Below are 25468 nucleotides of genomic sequence, written 5' to 3'. Positions count from 1 at the left end.
CCCAAAAAATTGTCAAAGACTCTAGTCACCCAAGTCATAGACTGTTCTTTCTTCTACTGTACGGCCAGCGGTACCGGAGCGCCAAGTCTAGGTCCAAAAGCCTCCTTAACAGCTTCTACCCCGAAGGCATAAGACTGCTGAACAATTAATAAAATGGCCACCTGGACTATTTACATTGACCTCCCACCTTTGTTTTTACACTGCTGCTACTCGCTGCTTATTATCTATGCATAGTCACTTTACAAATTACCTTCACTAACCTGTACGCCCGCAAATTGACTCGGTACCCCCTGTATATAGCATCATTATTGTTATGTAATTTTCTTGTGTTACTTTTTCATAATTTGTTTTACTGTATTTAGTAAAAATGTTCTTAACTCTATTTCTTGAACTGCATTGTTGGTTAAGGGCTTGTAAGTAAGCATTTCATGTAAGTAAGCATTTCATTTCATTCACCTGTTGAATTCGGCACATGTGACAAATACAATTTGATTTGAAACCTGGCACTAGGGGCAACTCTTAGCTCATAGACGGGGGAACGGTGTAAAGCTTTTAATGTATTAACTAAATATTCCATCAATGACAAAGAAAAGTACTTAACATTGAAAAAAAAATGACACTTTCCTCTCTATGGCCATCTAGAATTTCATCACTCAAAACTTCTGAGAGCAAGATGAAAGCCAAACTAAAACTGTGGACAGGGTGCCACCTTGTGGTGGTATTGGGTAACAACAAGCACATGCCACAAATTTATAAAGTCGGTCAGGGTGGTTTAGCATGTGGTTTATTGAGGCCGAATGTCACTAAGTTTAGCCTTGTAAGCAAACCCACTTTAGTTAATTACGCAAATCTAAAGCCTTAGTAATTTAAAATGTGATTATGCTGAGGAACACGATTTGAGCGCATCAACTTGTCAGATATACATGACCCTGATTTACACATACTGTAATGGATTGAGACTAAATCGATGTGCTGTAGTCACGTAATACAAGATAACTGGCCATGTGTGACGCTTTCTGCATCGGAGCGAGCCAGGGACGACACTTACCAATGAGGGTAAGAGAAGAGCTCTCTGCCTTCTCAAAAACCACCTGGCTGTTTCCCAGCAACAAGCCAATGTCAATCTGTATAGACCACAGAGACAGAAGACAGGAGTGAGTAGATGGTGGACAGAGAATTGCGCCAGTTTTTCACGATAATTTACCTTACCATCAAGCACCTTGGGTGTGACTTCACCATGTTATATAAACTATAACTACTGTATAGCTAGTGTAACTAGATTATTAGTGTAACTATGACTAGTTCAAGTGTATGAATATTACTATGTAACGTAAAGTGTATTAATAATATATAAATGGTATATCTAATGGTGATTATCGAGGTCCTGAGATAGAGGTCCTAAGGTAGGTTGATTGGTGCTCTAGGTACCTTGTGCTTCTTCCCAGAGCCTGCTTCTCCCTTGAGGATGCTGGGGTCCATGGCTTCAATGTCTTTTATCAGCAGGCCAAACAGCTTGTCACAGAAACTAAACACCAGCTAGAGACATCAAGAAAGAGGAAGAGCGGACAATGTTAGAAGGTTAGAATAACGTAAAGCGTCATCAGCATGCAGAACACATATACAAAACCGTGGCAAGTTGTCACAATCTAAGAACACAACAAAAATGTTTGGGCTATTAAATCATTTGAGGAGACGTTCGCTCTATGCTACCCCTCAACCTAAAGCCAAGACTACGACAAAGTCAGCCCTTGATAATGATCCACAGTCAGTTTTGCCTCATCCTCAACCAATTTGCAATGGTTAACCCCACCCTGTCATCCCAGCGTCCTTCTGTAGGCTACATTTCCCGTACCTGCTGGCCCGCACTGAAGGCCTGGCTGTTGAAGTGCTGGATGAACTCTGCAGCCATCTTGTCTGAGTCGTATTGGCTGCTGTCCACATTCTTCTTCTGCAGGAAATCAATCTCCACCATCATGGTGCCCACACACTGCTTGGACTTGTCAAAGTTGTAGTTGGTCACTACATGGACACCGAGCAGAGAAAAGAAACACAAAGCAGAAGAGTTGCCAGCATCTTTTCACCCCTTTTCTCAGTATTCATTTTCAAGTACAACGTCAAAAGTATGATTGGTGTTCATTTGTAGTACCTTGCTCAATAGTGCTATTCACTTTGCAGCATATTCCATGAACAATCTAGTCAAGGACAAACACCTTTAGCATCATTGTTTTCTAATGGATGTTGCATATTGAATCACTTGGTTCAATAATAAAATGACCATGTGTTACAGTGTGCCGTTCACGTTACAGTGAGTTCAAATAGGCCTCTGTTGTCCAGGACCTCACACCTGAGCGAGCGCAGTCCGCAACACAGGGCTGAATTTGATGAAGGAACTAGCTGTTCTCTCAACATCTGTTCACAGCCACCTAAGCAGTACCGTAATTATGCAAATTAGCCAATTACCAGCTCTATTCCAGATCAGGGTCTCTTTACATAGCGACACTTTGCTAATAACGCTTTCAGAGGGGCATATTTTGACTAATATTATGTTGTCATCCTAGGCAGAGCTAGTCTGGTCCCATACTACATGTGTTGTAGCCAACCATCATTGTTGTTATCCATACATGTTTGGCTTGACAAAGAACGGACACAGAGAGGAGTTGGCCAAAGTACTAAACAGATCTGGACCACCAGGATAAAAAAAAAAAAGGCTCTGCGTGGTCAATCCGTCATCCGCAGTGGCCGTATAACATTTACTGCCATGCGGCCACCGCAGAAGTCAGAGCATTCATGCTTCCTGCGCTTCACGGAGCAGAGCTGTTGTGAAGGATGTAAGGCAGAGCTATAGGACTTAGGCTATTACGGTAAGCATCATCGCTAAAGATATTATCAGACAACGGGCGTATACTGGCTAGGGCTTTGATAACCTGGCCGAGCTTCAAGCCCGCTGTGAAGAAGCCCATCACCACCACGATCTCTGAAGCGATCCATGTGCTAGATCAATCATTTCCCCTCCACCACCCCCTCACCGCGTCCACATAGATCACATCTATATGTGTGGCCAGAGATGTTGGGGTTTTATTGTCGAGACCGAGCTTTTATTGAAGATGCGGACCATAGGAAGCCATTTCTTTTTTATTTAAACCTTTATTTAACTAGGCAGGTCAGAACAAATTCCTATTTACAATGACGACCTAGGAACAGTGGGTTAACTGCCTTGTTCAGGGGCAGAACGACAGATTTTTACCTTGTCAGTAAGGGATTCGATCGAGCAACCTTTCGGATACTGGCCCAATGCTCTAACCACTAGGCTACCTGTGGCCCCATCTGGTGGCTAATGATAGGACAGCAGTTATACAATGGCAATCAATGAGAAGAATTCAGAGAGAGACTGCACTTTGTCTTCCTGCATTCACCTCACAGATCAATATCATCATGTTTTAGTCTTACCTTCCACATCCTGACCAATGGAGAGGCCTGCCCATTTTCTCTGGAAAAACAAGTCATGTTTCCTAGTCAGTGTACAGTTCACACATTTCCTTTGTATTAACTATGCAAACAAAGACAATAGAAAAAGGGCATCACTATTTATAGAATCCAGTTGCCCAGCAACAAGGTACAAACAGGCTCAGGAAAAAGAGACATTCTAACATACAGTACCAGTCAAACGTTTGGACACCTACTCAGTCAAGGGTTCTTTATTTTTACTATGTTCTACATTGTAAAATAATAGTGAAGAAATCAAAATTATGAAATCACACATATGGAATCATATAGTAACCAAAATATATTTTATATTCTTCAAAGTAGCCACTCTTTGCCTTGATCACAGCTTTGCACTCTTGGCATCCTCTCAACCAGCTTCATGAGGTAGTCACCTGGAACGCATTTCAATTAACAGGTGTGCCTTCTTAAAAGTTAAGAAGGAAAGAAATTCCACAAATTAACGTGTTTGAGCTAATAAGATGTTTTGTGACATGGTAGGGGTGGTATACAGAAGATAGCCCTATTTGGTAAAAGACCAAGTCCATATTATGGCAAGAACAGCTCAAATAAGCAAAGAGAAATGACAGTCCATCATTACTTTAAGACAGGAAGGTGAGTCAATCCAGAACATTTCAAGGACTTTTAAAGTTTCTTCAAGTGCAGTTGCAAAAACCATCAAGCTCTATGATGAAACTGGCTCTAATGAGGACCGCGACAGGAAAGGAAGACCCAGAGTTACCTCTGCTGCAGAGGATAAGTTCATTAGAGTTACCAGCCTCAGAAATTGCAGCCCAAATAAATGCTTCACAGAGTTTTAGTAACAGACACATCTCAACATCAACTGTTCAGAGGAGACGGCGTGAATCAGGCCTTCATGGTCGAATTGATGCAAAGAAACCACTACTAAAGGACACCATTAAGAAGAAGAGACTTGCTTGGGCCAAGAAACATGAGCAATGGACATTAGACCGGTGGAAATCTGTCCTTTGGTCTGGAGTCCAAATTTGCGTCCAACCACTGTCTTTGTGACGCAGAACAGGTGAACAAATTATCTCCGCAAGTGTGGTTCCCACCGTGAAGCATAGGTGATGGTGATGGTGTGATGGTGCTTTGCTGGTGACACTGTCAGTGATTTATTTAGAATTCATGGCACACTTAACAAGCATTGCAACCACAGCATTCTGCAGCAATACACCCTCCCATCTGGTTTGCGCTTAGTGGGACTATCATTTGTTTTTCAACAGGACAATGACCAAACACACCTCCAGGGTGTGTAAGGGCTATTTGACCAAGAATGAGAGTGATTGAGTGCTGCATCAGATGAGCTGGCCTCCACAATCACCCGACCTCAACCCAATTAAGAAGGTTTGGGATGAGTTGGACCGCAGAGTGAAGGAAAAGCAGCCAACAAGTGCTCAGCATATGTGGAAACTCCTTCAAGACTGTTGGAAAAGCATTCCAGGTGAAGCTGGTTGAGAGAATACCAAGAGTGTGCAAAGCTGTGATTAAGGTGCCAACTTTGAAGAATCTCAAATATATTTTGATTACTACATGATTCCATATGTGTTAGTTTATGTCTTCACTATTATTCTACAATGTAGAAAATAGTCAAAAATAAAGAAAAACCATTGAATGAGTAGGTGTGTCCAAACTTTTGACTGATACTGTATGTTGGCAACTAATAGACAGTACACCTCCAATGAAGCATCAGTAATAACTAGGGTGTTCTGACAAAGACAGTGATGTAGGCTAACGTTCCTCTTAAACACGGTCTTATTTTACAACATCTTTCAAGAAGAACATCAGTCCCACAACGGTCAAAAACCGCCCGGACTGGGCTAAGGGTTTTTGACTGATCGTTGAACCCACGTGTCACCTATTTTACATGACTTCGGCCGAAGCTCTAGGATACTGTACGGAGCATTAGGCCATTGACACATGTCCAGTCAAGAGTTATCGTGTAGCGCATTGCTACAACCTTCTAAATATCTCTACCGTCCTATTTACAACTGCTTTTGTTCATACTCCAATCTAGTTGTGAAATAAGACCGGCCGAGGAGGAAGTTGCTGTAGTACCTGTGTGCCGGCTGTGGCTGCAGAGTTTATAGAAGGAGAAAGAGCAGGCGGAGACAGGCAAAGGTCAAAAGCAGCGACAGACATGATAGAAGACAACAGAGAGGAGGAGGAGCATGCAGACAGACAGGCCATAGTAGCCAGACAGCTAAAGTCAAATACAGTCAGAAGATGGGCTCAGCTTAAGAAGCTCAGATGGTGTCAACTACATCCACACGTTTTACTGCGCTGCACTTGTAGAAACCAACTTTATCATCGATTAAATTATGACTTCAGTTATAAACGCTCTAAAAGATGTGGGTTAGACTTGGTGAATTTATCATTTATCAATCAAGTAAGGATAGCTTTGAACACAGTGTGTGTAGCCTATTTTATGAAGGCCATGATGGTGGCTCCTACCTGTGGCAGACTGAAGGCGATGGTCCCGGGGACCACACTCTGGTGGGTCTTCACTGTGAACACAAACTTGTGGATCGGTGTGGTTCTCACGGTCACGTGACTGCATAGAGAAGAGGACTATCATATCATACAGAGAAAACTATAATATGTATGTTTACATGGATAGCAAGCATGATAGAGAGAATTTCTGAATCCCCTTTATTGGGTCAAGACCCGACAGAGACACACAGTGAGACCATATGTTCCATGGTGACATTTTTCTGCTGGGGTGGGTTACTTCTTTCACCAGGTAAGACCTTTGGTGAGTCCCACAAAGGCCAGAGATGAAGAGACAGAACAACATTATTTGGTGATAGAGAACGAAATCAGAGCAGCCACAGACAGAGAATGTGACGGCCCTGGGGCTTTTGGCATCATGGCTAGAGAGCTGAGCCCCAGTGATCCACTGTGATCTACCGCCACACACACACACACACAGGCCTTTGATGTGGCAGAGGCACCTCAGGGCTGGGGATCAAAACACACGTACATGCACAAAACAGCATACAACCATATAGTGGTCTCACACACACACACACTACTTACTGTTCAAACTGTGGGTCCTTCTCACTCACGACTGCGCAGTTGGTAAGTGACAGTTCGTCTGTTGGGCATCGCGCGGCTTGCATAGTCTGACAAGGAGAATAACAGAAACAGGAGACTCAGTAACCTTTTCAAAAAAATAAAAAGGTACACATGTCCCAGTGACATACCAATTGCAATTGATATGGTGTAATGAAAATATTTCTTCTTTCACATCCCTTGGCTGTGGTATCACATGGCCTATGCCTTTTAGAAAGTATCAGCTACTTGAAAAGAATGTACTACTAAAGGTTTGCGTCATTTCCTCAACATTGCTCCAGAGTGGCGCAGCGGTCTAAGGCACTGCATCTCAGCGCTAGAGGTCTTCACTAGAGGCACCCTGGTTCGAAACCAGGCTGTATCGCAACCGGTCGTAATTGCGAGTCCCATAGGGCTGCGCACAACTGGCCCAGCGTCATCCGGGTTTGGCTGGTGTAGGCCGTCATTGCAAATAAGAATTTGTTCTTAACTGACTTGCCTAGTTACAGGTTGAATAAAAAAGTGTATTTTGAGGTGTATAACAAACAAACAGATAGGCCTAGGCTACATGTGGGACAAACTGCATTCCCATGTAGATTGTCAACCTATGCTCTTCTTAACCAGGTCGCTTCTTTTCAAATAAACATAGTTTTTTTTTGCCAGTGTGCCAAACTTCCCATATTGCCTCTGTGCGAGTTAGTGGGTATAAGACAAATTAAATTTAGCCTAGGCAGCGAATGGGGTTGTCCCTCCACTCCAGCTAATTTGATTGGATGGAAAAGCTTTTCCTGCTATAGGCTATCCATTCATACATATCCCCAGAAGAGGGAGGGAAGCATTGAAAATATATTGGTGGAAAGTGAAAAGAGCAAAGGGTGAGGAATAGGGCTTTGTGGGTAGTAAAGACATGTAGGATGGTTGACAAGCCTCATACAGATGCAGAACAACTCGGGTTTGTTAACCAAAAACGTTCTCCCTTGAGGGATTCTGTTTAAACCAACAGTGTAACTCAAACTATTGCAAATTTCAAGAAAGAAATCAACTGTCTGGGCCGGGGTTGTTGTTTTGCATCTTCCTGAGAATAAGTCATTACTCCTAGCTACTTCTTTGGGGAGCTATGGTAAAATTCTAGCAACGTGACACCTCGGACTTCAGGCTATTTTCCAGGCCTACGCAACTTTCTCATAACGGTTGATAGTAACCGTGTAATATATCACAGCTATAAATTCTCCATAGGGATGATGGTGATTTATACAAGCCATAGCCTCTCATACTGCAAAAAGCTACAAGTGTAACATGTTATACATCTCCAGAAAACATTATTTTGAAGACTTCAAATACCCATGCCTCCACTCTCCAACTTCTGCTGAGTGATATGGCCTAAAAATCTAGATTTTTTTCATAGCGATTCACAGTGTAAACTGGAACATGCTCTTTCAAATGGCACATACTAAAACAGGCGAATCCAGGTGAAAGCTATGATCCCTTATTGATGTCACCCGTTAAATCCACTTAAAATCAGGTAGATGATGGGTAGAAGACAGGTTAAAGAAACTTTTTAAGACTTGAGACATGGATTGTGTGTGCCATTCAGAGGGTGAATGGGCAAGGCAAAATATTTAAGTGCCTTTGAACGCGGGATAGTCGTAGGTGCCAGGTGCATCGGTTTGAGTGTGTCAAGAACTGCAACGCTGCTGGGTTTTTCACACTCAACCATTTCCCGTGTGTATCAAGAATGGTCCACCGCCCAAAGGACATAATACCAACTTGACACAACTGTGAGAAGCATTGGAGTCAACATGGGACAGCATCCCTGTGGAACGCTTTCGACACCTTGTAGAGTCCATGCCCCGATGAACTGAGGCTGTTCTGAGGGCAAAAGGGGGTGCAACTTAATATTAGGAAGATGTTCCTAATGTTTTGTACACTCAGTGGATCTCTCAATTGAATGATTTCTCTAAATAAGCTTTGTTGTACAATTAATGATAAAATACACTGCATTTCAAACAGTCAGCAAACAATCAAATGACATTCCTAGGCTAAATATAAGCCTTCCACAACCATTATCAAAATAGTTTAACCTGTTTTTTTGTTGCAATAATCACTGATCTGTCTTTCAAGTGTGTCTATGAAAATGCCGTTTTTTGTTACTAATTTAACCAGAACCATGCATAATGTACATTCACTAATAATGTCCAACTTCTTGTAGCAGGCATTATAGAAAATTAACAGGTTTCATAAACGACCTCAAGCCCACATGCTAGTGAGTAGCCAGCTAATCGAATGGCTACCCAGATTACCTGCATTGCCCCATTTTTGCACTAACTCTATGCGTACACACACACACACGGTCTATTATCTATCCTGTTGACCAGTCACTTTACTCCTACGTCAGTTAAGAACAAATTATTGAGAACAATCTACATGGGAATATGACCGATTCTGTTGGACCAAACCTCAAAATGCAAACAGTGAGTTAAAACTGCTTGAGGAAAAAGTGATCCCTCATCTTTGTTGTGAGTGGCAGGGGGAGAGGCTTGGTGTGTGTGTGTGTGGGACGGTGCATAGTCACAGCAGAAAGAGCGAAGGAGACGAGACCAAAAAGACAACATGAAAACAAGCGGACATATAGTGACTTCAGAAAGTATTCACACCCCTTGACTTATTCCACATCTTGTTGTTTTACAGCCTGAATTAAAAGTGTAAAATTATTCCCCCCCACCCACTATACCCCATAATGACAAAGTGAAAACCTGTTTTTATATATTTTTGCAAATGTATTAAATACAGAAATATCTCATTTACATAAGTATTCACACCCGAGTCAATACTTTGTAGAAGCACCTTTAGCAGTGATGACAGCTGTACGTCTTTCTGCGTAAGTCTATAGAGCTTTCCACACCTGGATTGTGCAACATTTGTTCAATATTCTTCTCTAAATTCTTGAAGCTCTGTGAAATTGGTTGTTGGTCATTACTAGACAACCATTTGCAGGTCTTGCCAAGTCAAAACTATAACTCGGCCACTCAGGAACATTCACCGTCTTCTTGGTAAGCAACTCCAGTGTAGATTTGGCCTTGTGTTTTAGGTTATTGTCCTGCTGAACGGTGAATTCATCTCCCAGTGTCTGGAGGAAAACTGACTGAACCAGGTTTTTGAATTACTTTAGTTCCTTGTTGCAAACAGGATGCATGTTTTGGAATATTTTTATTCTGTACAGGCTTCCTTCTTTTCACTGTCAATTAGGTCAGTACTGTGGTGTAACTACAATGTTGTTGACCCATCCTCAGTTTTCTCCTATCACAGCCATTAAACTCTAACTGTTTTAAAGTCACCATTGGCCTCATGGTGAAATCCCTGTGCAGTTTCCTTCATCTCCGGCAACTGAGTTAGGAAGGACGCCTGTATATACTGATACACCATCCAAAGTGTAATTTATAACTTCACCATGCTCAAGGGGATATTCAATGTCTGCTTTTTTTGTATTTCTATCCATCAACCAATAGCTGCCCTTCATTGCAAGGCATTGTAAGCAAACATGTTTCATTAGGCTTAGAGACTAGGCTTGAAAATTGACAAGTCCTCATCCTGATAAAGTTTTCAGTCAGACTACTGTCGTTGACACTATAGATTGCAAGCAAATCAAACAATATTTGGATATAGCCATCTAGTTTATCCACTGAAAGTTAACTTGTTAACTAGCCATATTGACGTGATCTGTTATTAGCTTACATTAGCTATCCAATTTGACGTGGTTCAATCAATCAATGTAGCTAGCCTATCATGTCTGCCAGCAGCAATCGAGATTAAACAATGTTGAAAAGGGGAAAATGTTAGTTAACGTCACAAGGTAGGCCTACATTGGTTGGAGAGGGAAAAAAGTACATTAGGTCTACTTACCCCTATGTACATAGTTTCTAACGGTAGCTTGCAAAGTAAACATTATCAGCTAACAGTACAGTCGTGGTCAAAAGACTTGAATGACAAATATTAATTTTCACAAAGTCTGCTGCCTCAGTTTGTATGATGGCAATTTGCATATACGCCAGAATGTTATGAAGAGTGATCAGATGAATTGCAATGAATTGCAAAGTCCCTCTTTGCTATGCAAATGAAGTGAATCCCCCAAAAACATTTCCACTGCATTTCAGCCCTGCCACAAAAGGACCAGCTGACATGTCAGTGATTCTCTCGTTAACACAGGTGTGAGTGTTGAGAAGGACAAGGCTGGAGATCACTCTGTCATGCTGATTGAGTTCAAATAACAGACTGGAAGGTTCAAAAGGGAGGGTGATGCTTGGAATCATTGTTCTTCCTCTGTCAGCCATGGTTACCTGCAAGGAAACACGTGCCGTCATCATTGCTTTGCACAAAAAGGGCTTCACAGGCAAGTATATTGCACCAAAATCAACCATTTATCGGATCATCAAGAACTTCAAGGAGAGCGGTTCAATTGTTGTGAAGAAGGCTTCAGGGCGCCCAAGAAAGTCCAGCAAGTGCCAGGACCGTCTCCTAAAGTTGATTCAGCTGCGGGATAGGGGCACCACCAGTACAGAGATTGCTCAGGAATGGCAGCAGGCAGGTGTGAGTGCATCTGCACGCACAATGAGGCAAAGACTTTGGAGGATGGCCTGGCGTCAAGAAGGGCAGAAAAGAAGCCACTTCTCTCTAGGAAAAACATCAGGGACAGACTGATATTCTGCAAAAGGTACAGGGATTGGACTGCTGAGGACTGGGGTAAAGTCATTTTCTTGATCCGATAAATGGTTGATTCAGGTGCAATCTTACTGGCAGCAATATCCTTGCCTGTGAAGCCCTTTTTGTGCAAAGCAATGATGACGGCACGTGTTTCCTTGCAGGTAACCATGTTTGACAGAGGAAGAACAATGATTCCAAGCACCACCCTCCTTTTGAAGCTTCCAGTCTGTTATTTGAACTCAATCAGCATGACAGAGTGATCTCCAGCCTTGTCCTCATCAACACTCACACCTGTGTTAACGAGAGAATCACTGACATGATGTCAGCTGGTCCTTTTGTGGCAGGGCTGAAATGTAGTGGAAATGTTTTTTGAGGGATTCAGTTCATTTGCATGGCAAAGAGGGACTTTGCAATTAATTGCAATTCATCTGATCACTCTTCAAAACATTCTGGAGTATATGCAAATTGCCATCATACAAACTGAGGCAGCAGACTTTGTGAAAATGTATATTTGTGTCATTCAAAACTTTTGGCCATGACTGTACTATGAAGACACCACTGATCTCGACAAGAGGCGCAACATTCAGAGAAAAATCACAAATCAGGGTAACGTTAAGATGATAACTGGACAGATTTAGCTATGTACAACAATCTTTCAACCACCATTTTCTATCTAGCTAGTTAGTCATTTACATGTTGCTAGCTATTCATATAGTTCAGTGGAGGCTGCTGAGGGGAGGATGGCGCATAATAATGTATGGAGTAAATGGAATGGTATCAAACACGTGGTGTGGTTGATACCATTCCATTGACTCCATAACAACCATTACTATGAGCCATTCTCCCCTCAGCAGCCTCGACTGATATAGTTACATGTCGGTCATATTGAGGTATCTAGCTATAAGTTAAAACTGATCAATCAAATGGATAGGTCTAAGCAACTATGGTAATTCCAAATGCCCTTAACTAGGTGTGTGTGTGTGTGTGTGTGTGTGTGTGAGCGAGCGAGCGCGAGAGAGAGAGAAGTGCAAATGTAAAAGTTATTTCAACTCCTCTCCCAACTTGTTAGGCAATCATATGTACCTACGAGGGGAGGATGGCCAACCACACAGAAGGGTGATTTCTTCTAAGGAGGAGGCCGTGCTGACCAAGATGCACGCTGGCCATTTCGGAGTGAAGTGCATGATTGCCAAAAATCAACCTACGCTTCTTCTGACAGGGAATTGTCAAGGAGGTGGACAGCTGGGCAAGTGAAGTAACCTTTTGTTTATCAATCGCATTCTATTATATCTGAAATTATGATTTAAATGAATGTCAGAGTGCACAAAATGTTTTAATTGGTCAATTTTTGCTTAAAAAAAAAAAGGTCAGTACCCTGTCAGAAGTTTGAGAGGGCAAAGACTGTGGCGCTGGTGTTGAAGCCCATCAGTTGTTTCACCATGGCACATGATCGGTACGTGTCCCAATACAAATTTTGCCCTGATAAGTTGTTTGGTAATGGTTACTGTATTTGACCAAAGCAGAGTTCAATATTATAGTGTGTATGTCAGTATGTTTACAAATATGAAAATATGCATAATGTATGATACAGATACGGATACATAATGTATGACACTAACACTTTAAATGTTAGGGGTGGACTTCATCGGAGCCTTCGCGAAATCCAGGAACAGCAACTGCTGGTGTCTGACGGCGACTGATCAATTTTCCAAGTGGGTGGGTGGAGGCAATACCCATTAAGGTCAGTAAAGGAAGAGTGTGTGCTTAACTCTAAACTCCCTTCTGTAACCCATTAAAAAGGGTGCTTGGAACCAAAAATAGATTTTCGTTTTGTATGATACCCATCAAGGAAGAGACTGGCAAGGCCACCTCCAAGGCAATGATGGACAGCTTTAGGTAGGCTATACCTTCCAAAAGTGTTAAAAGTACATCTCTCTCATTTATAAACACTGCACTAATCCATCAAATTTTCTCCCTGTAAAAAGTGTAACCTGTGTGTTTGCTTGTCTCTGGCTTATACCCTGTTCCCTTTAACTCTGCTCCTGTTCTCCAGGACCTTTGGGTTCTGCCAACACCCAGACGTGAATCTATGGGATCAATATCATGCCAAATGTATTGTGAACTCACAGCGTGCATTTTGTATGCATGTATCATGATTTGTACAAATAAATCACCAATCCACAATTGTAAATCGCAACCCACAAATAAACACCTTTTGATTTGTAAATCGATATTGCATTCCAACATTTTTTTTTTAACTGCAGATATGCAGGTAATTTCCAAGAGCCTTAAGTAAAATGACTGCCATAAAGATTTGCACATATATGGAGTTGCATATCGCTACTTTGGAAGCGCTTAGGTCACCTGTCACCTGACTTTCGGCAGAGATTTGATGACAAGAAAAAGACAAGAATTTCTCACACGTAGAAAAAAAGTTATCACAGTAGAAAGCGATTTGTAGTCGTAGAAAAAAGGTTTCTATTCATAGAATGCGATTTCTATAAAATTGCTGGCAGCCTCTCGTTGGGCCATGTTGATGCCTGTAGGGCTGCAGAAATTATAGTATGGTAACCATAATATGTTAAATCATATACGTAACCATAGTATGTCCAACTTAAATAATTGAAAGCCCTAGATTACTCTATATTTGCAACACTATTGCGGTGTACACCCGTTCATCACACAAATAGTTGAATTAGCTGGCCGTGATAGCGCCACTATAAATGAAGGATATATCATACAGACTTTGTAACAGTACTGCCTCCGTCCCTCGCCCCAACCTGGGCTTGAACCAGGGACCCTCTGCACACAGACAGTCCCCCTCGAAGCATCGTTACCCATCGCTCCACAAAAGCCGCGGTCCTTGCAGAGCAAAGGGAACAACTACTTCAAGGTCTCAGAGCGAGTGACGTCATCGACTGAAATGCTATTAGCGCGCACCGCTAACTAACTAGCCATTTCACACCAGTTACACTCACCCCCTTTGAGCGCCTCCTTTTCCGCAGCTACCAGTGATCCGGGTCAACAGCATCAACGGGATCAACTTTTATGGGAGCATCAATTTTTTCTACGACTACAAATCGCTTTCTACTCGTGATAATGTTTGTCTTCCCGGCAGTCATTTTACTTAAGGTCCTTGGAAATAACCTGAACATCTGCAGTTATAAAACAATTCTATATATCAATTTAGAAAAACAAATCAAAAAGGTGTTTGTGGATTGGTGATTCACAATTGTGGATTGGTACTTATTTGTACAAATCATGATACACGAATACAAAATGCATGCTGTGAGTTCACAATACATTTGGCATGATATTGATCCCATATGGATCCACCTGATTTCCTCCATTACCAACCACCCTCCAACTTTTCATTACATCATCTACAGCTACTGTTATTGTCATGTTGTCATTATCTGCTAAGAAATGTTATTGCTCTATCATACTGGGCACATAATGTGAGACACAGATTAACTAAAAACACAGGCATTGCAAAGACTCAGAACAAAGAGAGCAGCAGTGCCTGTACTTTGCAGTCTCCCTCTTCAAGTCCCCCTTCCAAGACTGGCTGCCTGCTGAGAACAAGTGAGAGGCAGAACCTCCCACCCACACAGCAACCACCTCCTCAATATTCCACACACACCATAATTCAGTATATTAGTCTTAAATTGTATTAATTGCCATGTCAGTGTACAAAAAAAAGAAGAAAATGCATGACAACTGTACCAAAAAATATAAAAAGTTTGTCTTAATCTTAAATAATGCCAGGTTGGTTTTCACAGCCGTTTCACAAGGTGTTCATTATTGTAAGGTGTCCTTTGGTGGTATCCACATTATTTTTTGTTGTATCCTAGGACCTAGAATAGATACATATGTGTTCAACCAGGGGTGTACTAATGAGCTATGCGAGATATAAAAAAAAAAAATGCATCATAATAGAGGACTACTGAAATTATATTATTTCAATGTAGATAAGGGAAGGGCAGGTATAAAATAAAAACACGACAGAAAGAAAAGCCAGTGTATGAATCAAAAGGATTTGCATATGAATGGAGTGGAAATTATCTGACTTTGTGATCTGTAAGGTAAGTAACTTTAATGTGTCAAGCAGATTACACGTTTTCTTTGCCATTTCCGAAACGTAGCCATGTTTAAGACATGGATATCATGTTGGAAATGTTAACAAGGTACCCAAAAGTAGTTTGATGGAATGTTAAAATTTTATTAGCTAAACAAAACTTGTTTAAAAGTAATCAGCAAAGACCACAGAAAAAAATATTTGTAGACCTCCACAAGTCTGGTTCATCCTTGGGAGCAATTTCCAAACGCCTGAAGGTACCACGTGCATCTGTACAAACAATAGTACACAAGTATAAACACCATGGGACCACGCAGCCGTCATACCGCTTAGGAAGGAGACGTGTTCTGTCTCCTAGAGATGAACGTACTTTGGTGCAAAAAGTGCAAATCAATCCCAGAACAACAGCAAAGGACCTTGTGAAGATGCTGGAGGAAACCGGTACAAAAGTATCTATATCCACAGTAAAACAAGTCCTATATCGACATAACCTAAAGGCCGCTCAACAAGGAAGAAGCCACTGCTCCAAATACGCCATAAAAAAGCCAGACTACAGTTTGCAACTGCACATGGGGGAAAAGATCGTACTTTTTAGAGAAATGTTCCCTGGTCTGATGAAACAAAAATATAACTTTCGGCCATAATGACCATCGTTGTGTTTGGAGAAAAAAGGGGGACGCTTGCAAGCCGAAGAACACCATCCCAACAGCGAAGCACAGGGGTGGCAGCATCATGTTGTGGCGGTGCTTTGCTGCAAGAGGGACTGGTGCACTTAACAAGACACATGGCATCATGAGGGAGGAAAATTATGTGGATATATTGAAGCAACATCTCAAGACATCAGTCAAGAAGTTAAAGCTTGGTCGCAAATGGGTCTTCCAAATGGACAATGACCCCAAGTATACTTCCAAAGTTGTGGAAAAATGGCTAAGGTATTAGAGTCGCCATCACAAAGCCCTGTCCTCAATCCTATAGAGAATCTGTGGGCAGAACTGAAAAAGCGTGTGCGAGCAAGGAGGCCTACAAACCTGACTCAGTTACACCAGCTCTGTCAGGGGGAATGGGCCAAAATTCACACAACTTATTGTGGGAAGCTTGTAGAAGGCTACCCAAAACATTTGACACAAGTTAAACAATTTAAAGGCAATGCTACCAAATACTAATTGAGTGTATGTATGTACATTTCTGACCCACTGGGAATGTGATGAAAGAAATAAAAGCACTCTATTATTGACATTTCACATTCTTAAAATAAAAGTGGTGATCCTAACTGACCTAAGACAGGGATTTTTTCAAGGGTTAAATGTCAGGAATTGTGAAAAACTGAGTTTAAATGTATTTGGCTAAGGTGTATGTAAACTTCCGACTTCAACTGTAGACAGGTACAAAACGGTTTCCTCCAGCATCTTCACAAGGTCCTTTGTTGCTGTTCTGGGATTGATTTGCACCAAAGTACGTTCATCTCTAGGAGACAGAACGCGTCTCCTTCCTGAGCGGTATGAGGGCTGCATGGTCCCATGGTGTTTACACTTGCGTACTATTGTTTGTACATGTGGTACCTTCAGGCATTTGGAAATTGCTCCCAAGGATGAAGCAGACTTGTGGAGGTCTACAATTTCTTTTCTGAGGTCTTGATTTCTTTTGATTTTCCCATGATGTCAAGCAAAGAGGCACGGAGTTCGAAGTTAGGCCTTGAAATACATCCACAGGTACACCTCCAATTGACTCAAATGATGTCAATTAGCCTATCAGAAGCTTCTAAAGCCATGACATCATTTTCTGGAATTTTCCAAGTTGTTTAAAGGCACAGTCAACTTAGTGTATGTAAACTTCTGACCCACTGGAATTGTGATAGTGAATTAAGTGAAATAATCTGTCTGTAAACAATTGTTGGGAAAATTACTTGGACGTCCTAACCGACTTACCAAAACCATAGTTTGTTAGCCAGAAATTTGTGGAGTGTTTAGTCCCAGGGTCCGTAACTTAGTGATGAGCTTTGAGGGCACTATGGTGTTGAACACTGAACTGTAGTCAACCTACGTGAGAATGCTGTCTGTTTTCCTTTTGTTCAGGTGGGAATGGGCAGTGTAATGGAGATTACATCATCTGTGGATCTGTTGTGGCGGTATGCAAATTGAAGCGGGTCTAGGGTTTCTGAAATGATGGTGTTGACGTGAGCCATGACCAGCCTTTCAAAGCACTTCATGGCTACAGACGTGAGTGCTACGGGGCGGTAGTCCTTTAGGCAGGTTACCTTGCCGTTCTTGAGCACAGAGACAATGGTGGTCTGCTTGAAACATTGTAGGTATTACAGACTCAGCCAGAGAGAGGTTAAATGTCAGTGAAGACATTTGCTAGTTAGTCAGCGCATGCTCCGAGTATGCGCCCTGGTAATCCATCTGGCCCTGCAGCCTTGTGAATGTTGACCTGTTTAACCTGTTAGGGCTAGGGGGCAGTATTGACACGGCTGGATAAAAAACATACCTGATTTAATCTGGTTACCACTCCTACCCAGTAACTAGAATATGCATATACTTATTACATATGGATAGAAAACACCCTAAAGTTTCTAAAACTGTTTGAATGGTGTCTGTGAGTATAACAGAACTCAAATGGCAGGTCAAAACCTGAGAGATTCCTTTACAGGAAGTGGCCTGTCTGACCATTTCTTGAACTTCTTTTCCATCTCTATCTTTTACTAAGGATCTCTGCTCTAACGTGACACTTCCTACGTCGTCCATAGGCGCTCAGAGCCCGGGAAAAACCTGAATGTCGTCATCCCAGCCCCAGGCTGAAACACATTATCGCCTTTCTCAAGTGGCCGATCAAGGGACTCTGGGCTTAGGTGCGTGACCTGACCGCCCCCGTCTTTGTGATTTTATCCTCTGTTTGCCGAAAAGGAGATTCCCGGTCGGAATATTATCGCTTTTCTACGAGAAAAATGGCATAAAAATTGATTTTAAACAGCGGTTGACATGCTTCGAAGTACGGTAATGGAATATTTCGAATTTTTTTGTCACGAATTGCGCCATGCGCACGACCCTTCTTTACCATTTCGGATAGTGTCTGGAACGCACGAACAAAACGCCGCTATTCGGATATAACGATGGATTATTTTGGACCAAACCAACATTTGTTATTGAAGTAGCAGTCCTGGGAGTGCATTCTGATGAAGACAACAAAAGATAATCAAACTTTTATAATAGTAAATATGATTATGGTGAGTGCTAAACTTGCCGGGTGTCTAAATAGCGAGCCCGTGATGCCTGGGCTATGTACTTAGAATATTGCAAAATGTGCTTTCACCAAAAAGCTATTTTAAAATCGGACATATCAAGTGCATAGAGGAGGTCTGTATCTATAATTCTTAAAATAATTGTTATGCTTTTTGTGAACGTTTATCGTGAGTAATTTAGTAAAATGTTAGCGAATTCCCCGGAAGTTTGCGGGGGTATGCTAGTTCTGAACGTCACATGCTAATGTAAAAAGCTGGTTTTTGATATAAATATGAACTTGATTGAACAAAACATGCATGTATTGTATAACATAATGTCCTAGGGTTGTCATCTGATGAAGATCATCAAAGGTTAGTGTTGCATTTAGCTGTCTTCTGGGTTTTTGTGACATTATATGCTAGCTTGAAAAATGGGTGTCTGATTATTTCTGGCTTGGTACTCTGCTGACATAATCTAATGTTTTGCTTTCGTTGTAAAGCCTTTTTGAAATCGGACAGTGTGGTTAGATTAAAGAGAGTCTTGTCTTTAAATAGGATTTTTAAGGTTTTGAAAATCGCGCCACAGGCTTCAAGTGGCTGTTACGTAGGTGGGACGAATTCGTCCCGCCTAGCCCATAGAGGTTAAAGGTCTTACTCACGTCGGCTACGGAGAGCGTGATTACACAGTCATCCAGAACAGCTGGTGCTCTTACGCATGCTTCAGTGTTGCTTTCCTCAAGGCGAGCATAAAAAGGCATTTAGCTCGTCTGGTAGGCTCGCGTCACTGGGCAGCTCAGTTTCCCTTTGTAATCCGTAATAGTTTGCATGCCCTGCCACATGCGACGAGCGTCAGAGCATTCTTACCAAGCACCCGGATATGCACCCCCTGTATCGGCATCTCCTATTCATGCCAATGATGGGGATTTGGGCCTGGTCCAGGAGGACCAGGCATTTTTCACCTCCGATTCATTAAATATAACATCTTTGTTTAGTCAGAGGTGAGTAATCGCTGTTGTGATGTCCAGAAGCTCTTTTCAGTCATAAGAGAGAGTGTCAGAAACATTATGTACAAATAAAAGTTACAAACATGAAAACACACACAGAATAGCACAATTGGTAAGAAGCCCATTAAATGGCAGCCATTAATTGTGGCGTCCCACCACTAAATTAATATAGGGGAAACACTGGGTGTAGACTCCTGAGGGGGAAGAGGCGTTGTTGTGACCTCTTCACAATTGTGTTGGTGTGTTTGGACCATGATAGATCCTTAGTGTTGTGGACACCAAGGAATCTTTCAACCCGCTCCACTACACCCTGTCGATGTGAAAAGGATGTGGTCGGTAGAGTTGGGGAGTATACAGATTTTAATACCGTCATACTGTACCATACCAGGGTATACGGTATTACTGGATGTGCACACAAGGGCCGCTATAATATATTTTAATAATAACACCTTTTTGTGAAGGGACACACACACACACACACACACACACACGCACACACGCACACACACGCGCGCTTCTCTCCTCCACTTCAACAACCCCCACAAAAAAAATAACAAAGGCGCTGGGGTGAACAGCGGCGCTGTTTCCCCAAATACAGACTCGATCTTTTATATTTTTAGGATGGTATTACTGAAATCAAAATAAAATATAATGCTTATAGTCAGTGATTTTCTGGGAAACCACTTTGGTGCAAAAGTAGACAGAAAAAAAGCATAGGTTTTGAGTACATTTGAGCTGCCCTGTTTACCAACCAACATCAGAGATACTAATGTTATTTAGGTCTATATTTTGAAACTAATCCAATGACGCTAATGAACATCATGGAAAACTGAGTTGGATACTGGGCTGACCGGAGCAAATCTCTGGAGCTTTTCCACTCTAAGGCAAATATTTTCTAATGATTTGTGGAACACTGCGAGCACAGTTTTAGCTAAGCAGCTGTTTTAAGTTGCAGATTGTGTTTAAAGGTAGACTCAATAAAATGAGATTATCTGTGGTGCTGCTCGTGACATTGAGATGAGTGAAACGCAAGACTTTGCTCTCACACAGTCACACGGTATCTGCGCATGTGCACGGGTTAGTGCTTCAACGCTCTTAGTTGTTAGGGGAAATTGATCTACTATGCTGTTTACTTTCTGCATCTACACTACCGGTCAAAAATGTGAAAACACCTACTCATTCAAGGGTTTCTTTATTTTACCATTTTCTACATTGTATTATAATAGTGAAGACATCAAAACTATGAAACAACACATATGGAATCATGTTAGTTACCAAATAAGTGTTAAACAAATCAAAATAAATTTTATATTAGATATTCTTCAAATAGCCAACCTTTATCTTGATGACAACTTTGCACACTCTTGGCATTCTCTCAACCAGCTTCACCTGGAATGCTTTTCCAACTGTCTTGAAGGAGTTCACATATATGCTGAGCACTTGTTGGCTGTTTTTCCTTCACTCTGCAGTTCGACTCATCCCAAACCATCTCAATTTGGTTTAGGTCAGGGGGTTGTGGAGGCCAAGTCATCTGATGCAGCACTCCATCACTCTCCTTGGTCAAATAGCCCTTACACAGCCTGGAGGTGTGATGGGTCATTGTCCTGTTGAAAAATAAATGATAGTACCACTAAGCCCAAACCAGATGGGATGGTGTAATCATTGAAGAATGATGTGGTAGCCATGCTGGTTAAGTGTGCCTTGAAGTCTAAATAAATCACAGACAGTGTCATCAGCAAAGGACCCCCACACCATAACACCTCCATGCTTTATGGCGGGAAATACACATGCAGAGACAATCCGTTCACCCACACCACATCTCACAAAGACACGCTGGTTGGAACCAAAAATCTCCAATTTGGAATCCAGACCAAAGGACAAATTTCCACCGGTCTAATGTACATTGCTCGTGTTTCTTGGCCCAAGCAAGTCTCTTCTTATTGGTGTCCTTTAGTAGTGGTTTCTTTGCATCAATTCAACTATGAAGGCCTGATTCACACAGTCTCCTCTGAACAGTTGATGTTGAGATGTGTCTGTTACTTGGACTCTGTGAAGGATTTATTTGGGCTGCAATTTCTGAGGCTGGTAACTATTGAACTTCAGCAGAGATAACTCTGATAACTTATCTCTGCAGCAGAGATAACTCTGGGTCTTCCTTTCCTGTGGTGGTCCTCATGAGAGACAATTTCATCATAGAGCTTGATGGTTTTTGCGACAACACTTGAAGAAACTTTCAAAGTTCTTGACATGTTCCGTATTGACTGACATTCATGTCTTAAAGTAATGATGGACTGTCATTTCTGTTTGCTTAGCTTATTTGAGCTGTTTTTGCCATAATATGGACTTGGTCTTTTACCAAATAGGGCTATCTTCTGTATACCCCCCTGACCTTGTCACAACACAACTGATTGGCTCAAACACATTAAGGGAAGAAATTCCACAAATTAACTTAAGGCAGCACACCTGTTAATTGAAATGCATTCCAGGTGACTACCTCATGAAGCTGGTTTAGAGAATGCCAAGAGTGTGCAAAGCTGTCATCAAGGCAAAGGGTGGATATTTTAAGAATCATATAAAATATATTTTGATTTGTTTAACACTTTTTTGGTTACTGCATGATTCCATTTGTTTTATTTGATAGTGTTGATGTCTTCACCATTATTCTACAATGTAGAAAATAGTAAAAATAAATAAAAACTCTGTTCTAAAACTTTTGACGTGTAGTGTGTCATCATCGCTGAGTCTACCTTTAAGGGAATTCCTCACATTCTATCCAAATGTAATCAACTCAAACGTTCTAAAATGTACACAAAATACTTATAGGAAGAACTACCCCTAGACGTGAGCATGACTGCTTGTCATCTACAGCCTTTGCATTATAGGGGCCCCCAGTTACTTCATAACATTGTGTCATCCACAGATTTCACACAGTACAGTCAAAGATGAATGAAATCCCTTTCATCTGTGCTACAGTGCCACTGTCAGCCAGTGGATACCTAGCCAGTCCACATTGTTAAAGTATCTTGAAAGTGGAAAGCTCTAGCTAATGTTAAATTATATTTGGACTAAAAATGACTTAGTTATATGTTGTTGTGCCTCTTTCCCAGCAGTCAGACATTTCAATTTCACTTCCCTGGTGGTACGAGTGTGTGTGTCTAGCTAGGCTGGTATTGAGAACTAGTCAACAAGTTAGCCAGCTGTCAAACCTTGGTGCCAGTAGAGATATAACTTGTTTCGCCTAGCTGTATCCTTTCATACTGCGCTGGCTTTATTAGCAAACTACTATCACTATGAAGTTTCCTGGTCGAGACTGACTAGAGATACAGCATAGAGAGATACTATTTGAGTGTATTGTGTAGCTAGCTTGATATTACATGGCTTGCAGTGGACACTAACCCTAAGATACTCGTCTTCCGGGCTGAGGTTTGAATGACGTACTCTGCCACACAGGCTAGTAGTGTGTGTGTTGGAGGTAGCTAGCTAACTAGCTAACGGTAGATAATAGTAGCTGAAACATCCTTAACACACAGCATTGTCTCAATATGTTTACCTAAAGTCATTTATTTAAAGGAAACTCACCCGGCCGGCCATATTGCTGTTTGTTGTCGTTTTTCAAATACAATTCAGAGTAAATGTTCCCAGCACTGCTAACAGCACAATCGTTGAACTCCACTAATGCTACACAGGCTAAGTGGGCGGGATCGCCGTGACTTACGAAGTGATGTCATCACGCACACGTTGGCGATGAAATATTTGGACAAACTACAGATTACCCAAATAACGTTGGAAATTTTTGCCAGCGGGACAGCATATAAATATGCACTCCGCTGGTAAATTTATCCCAGGTGAGTACATAGGTTATTAATAAGACATATTTCGGAAACTGCACAATCAAACGATTTAATAAACTGCTTCAATATTGTGAGCATAAGTAGTTTTTTTTAACACACTCATGAACAAAAATATATATATTGTACATTATCAGGATTACTTTTATATGCCTATTCTCAATATGTGAATTTCCAAGTTTGCTAGTATACAAATGGTCAGAGAGATTATTTTATAAAGTCAAATGGAAAAGTGAATACTTTATTGCAAATAGGCTGATCATAAAAACACTAAACAGAAAAGAGAACGCAAACACTTTTGAAAACATATTTATTTGAATTTATTTGAACATCAGATATACTCGGTAATTGTTAGTCAGCAAGAACCGTCTGCACATTTGATATTGATGTGTATAGAAACCAAAACAAGAAATACTTTTGGGGTTTTGGAAAACTGTGTGAAGCTGTGGATGCTGTATAGGGGGCTATATTTCAAACCTGTGAAATATCAATACAAAATTATAAAATCTAAATACACAAGTTGCTTTTGGTGGAATATTGGTGGACACTGTATTTCTGTAAACACTCAAATGAAATAGGTCCATCATGTTTCTGCTCAACGTCATACCTACAGGTAACTGCCAAAATAAAGAAAACACTTGAGTAAATGAGGGATAAAAAGTATATTGAAAGTAGGTGTGGTTCTTAAGTTAATTAAGCAATTAACATCCCATCATGCTTAGGGTCATGTATAAAAATGACCAGTTGCCCATTATTTTGGCTACCATGGCTTGAAGAGATCTCAGTTACTTTGAAAGAGGAGCCTCAAAGGAGCATAGGGAGTTTAAAGGGTATGTGTATCAAATCAAAGTTTATTGGTCACATTTAGCAGAGGTTATAGTGGGTGTGGTCAAAAGGCTAACGTTATTAACTTCTAACAATGCAGTAAAATGTCAATTACACAAATTATTAAAATGTTTTAAAGTACAAAATCCAATTAACCCAAATAGCACTCATAGCGGTAACCAAAGGGCAATCTATATGTATGTACACTGGAAGAATCTACAAAAGATATACTACGAATATGTACAGCCAGTGCTTGACTTGGGCAGCAGCTCACCGGAGCTGAGTACCAGCACCTCCATTTTTCTACTGCTAGAAAATTATTGTGGAGCTCCTGCACCATAAACAGTACCACCACCCAAAACGAGTACTGGCACCTATTTCAGCCCAATTAAAGCACTGTGTACAGCATTATATATATTGGTGAGTTATGTCAAGAATCCAGGATATAAATATATATGCGGTGTGTATAAACAGTGTAACTAAATACTAAAGCACAGCAGTAGAAATATTAGAATGAGCTATGTCGGGAAGTGTCCAGTGCAGGGCTTTCCAACCCTGTTCCTGGATAGCTACAGTCCTGTAGGTTTTTGCTCCAACTCTAATCTAGCTCACCTGATTCAAAACATTTGCTGGTTGATAAGCTGAATCAGGTTAGTTACAACTGGTGTTGGAGCAAAAACCTAAAAGAGGGTAGCTCTCCAGGAACAGGGTTGGAGAACCCTGGTTGAGTGGTTCAATGTCTCTGACATCAGACAGCAGTGTGTGTGACTGTGTGTGTGTGTGTCACCAGATATCAACCCAATTGAACACTTATGGAAGATTCTGCATTTTCCACCACCATCAACAAAACAACAGATTATGGAATTTCTCATGGAAGAATAATGTTGCATCCCTACAATAGAGTTCCAGATACTTGTCTGAATCTATGCCAAGGCGCATTTATGCTGTTCTGGCTGCTCGTGGTGGTCAAACGCCCTACTAAAACACTTTATGTTGGTGTTTCTTTAATTTTGGAAGTTACCTGTAGATTTACAGTACCAGTCAAAAGTTTGGACACACCTACTTATTCAAGTGTTTTTCTTTATTTTTACTATGCTCTACATTGTAGAATAATAGTGAAGACATCATCAGTATGAAATAGCACATATGGATTCATGTAGTAACCAAAAGTGTTAAACAAATCTAAAAATATTTTATATTTGAGATTCTTCAAAGTAGCCACACTAATTTGTGGAATTTCTTTCCT

The 25468-nt window shown here is 41.2% G+C and overlaps 1 protein-coding gene across 1 annotated transcript in view; it reads right to left on the bottom strand.

Annotated features, from left to right (window-relative positions):
• The window catches only part of LOC106589298 (vesicle-fusing ATPase), a 44020-nt gene extending 20762 nt beyond the window's left edge, over window positions 1-23258 (bottom strand). Inside the window, exons 1-7 of the mRNA XM_014179080.3 lie at window positions 23129-23258; window positions 6541-6626; window positions 5956-6055; window positions 3448-3487; window positions 1853-2019; window positions 1429-1536; window positions 1049-1124 (exon numbers count right to left, since the gene is read on the bottom strand). Of these exons, the coding sequence (XP_014034555.1) occupies window positions 1049-1124; window positions 1429-1536; window positions 1853-2019; window positions 3448-3487; window positions 5956-6055; window positions 6541-6626; window positions 23129-23140 (589 nt within the window). The 5' untranslated portion in view covers window positions 23141-23258. The remainder of the gene's footprint in view (window positions 1-1048; window positions 1125-1428; window positions 1537-1852; window positions 2020-3447; window positions 3488-5955; window positions 6056-6540; window positions 6627-23128) is intronic.
• Window positions 23259-25468: the final 2210 nt, after the last annotated feature.

Source organism: Salmo salar, chromosome 28 (assembly GCF_965601325.2).
Source record: "Salmo salar chromosome 28, fSalSal1, whole genome shotgun sequence".
Classification (NCBI taxonomy): Eukaryota; Metazoa; Chordata; class Actinopteri; order Salmoniformes; family Salmonidae; genus Salmo; species Salmo salar.
This window is presented reverse-complemented; position numbering and strand designations above follow the sequence as displayed.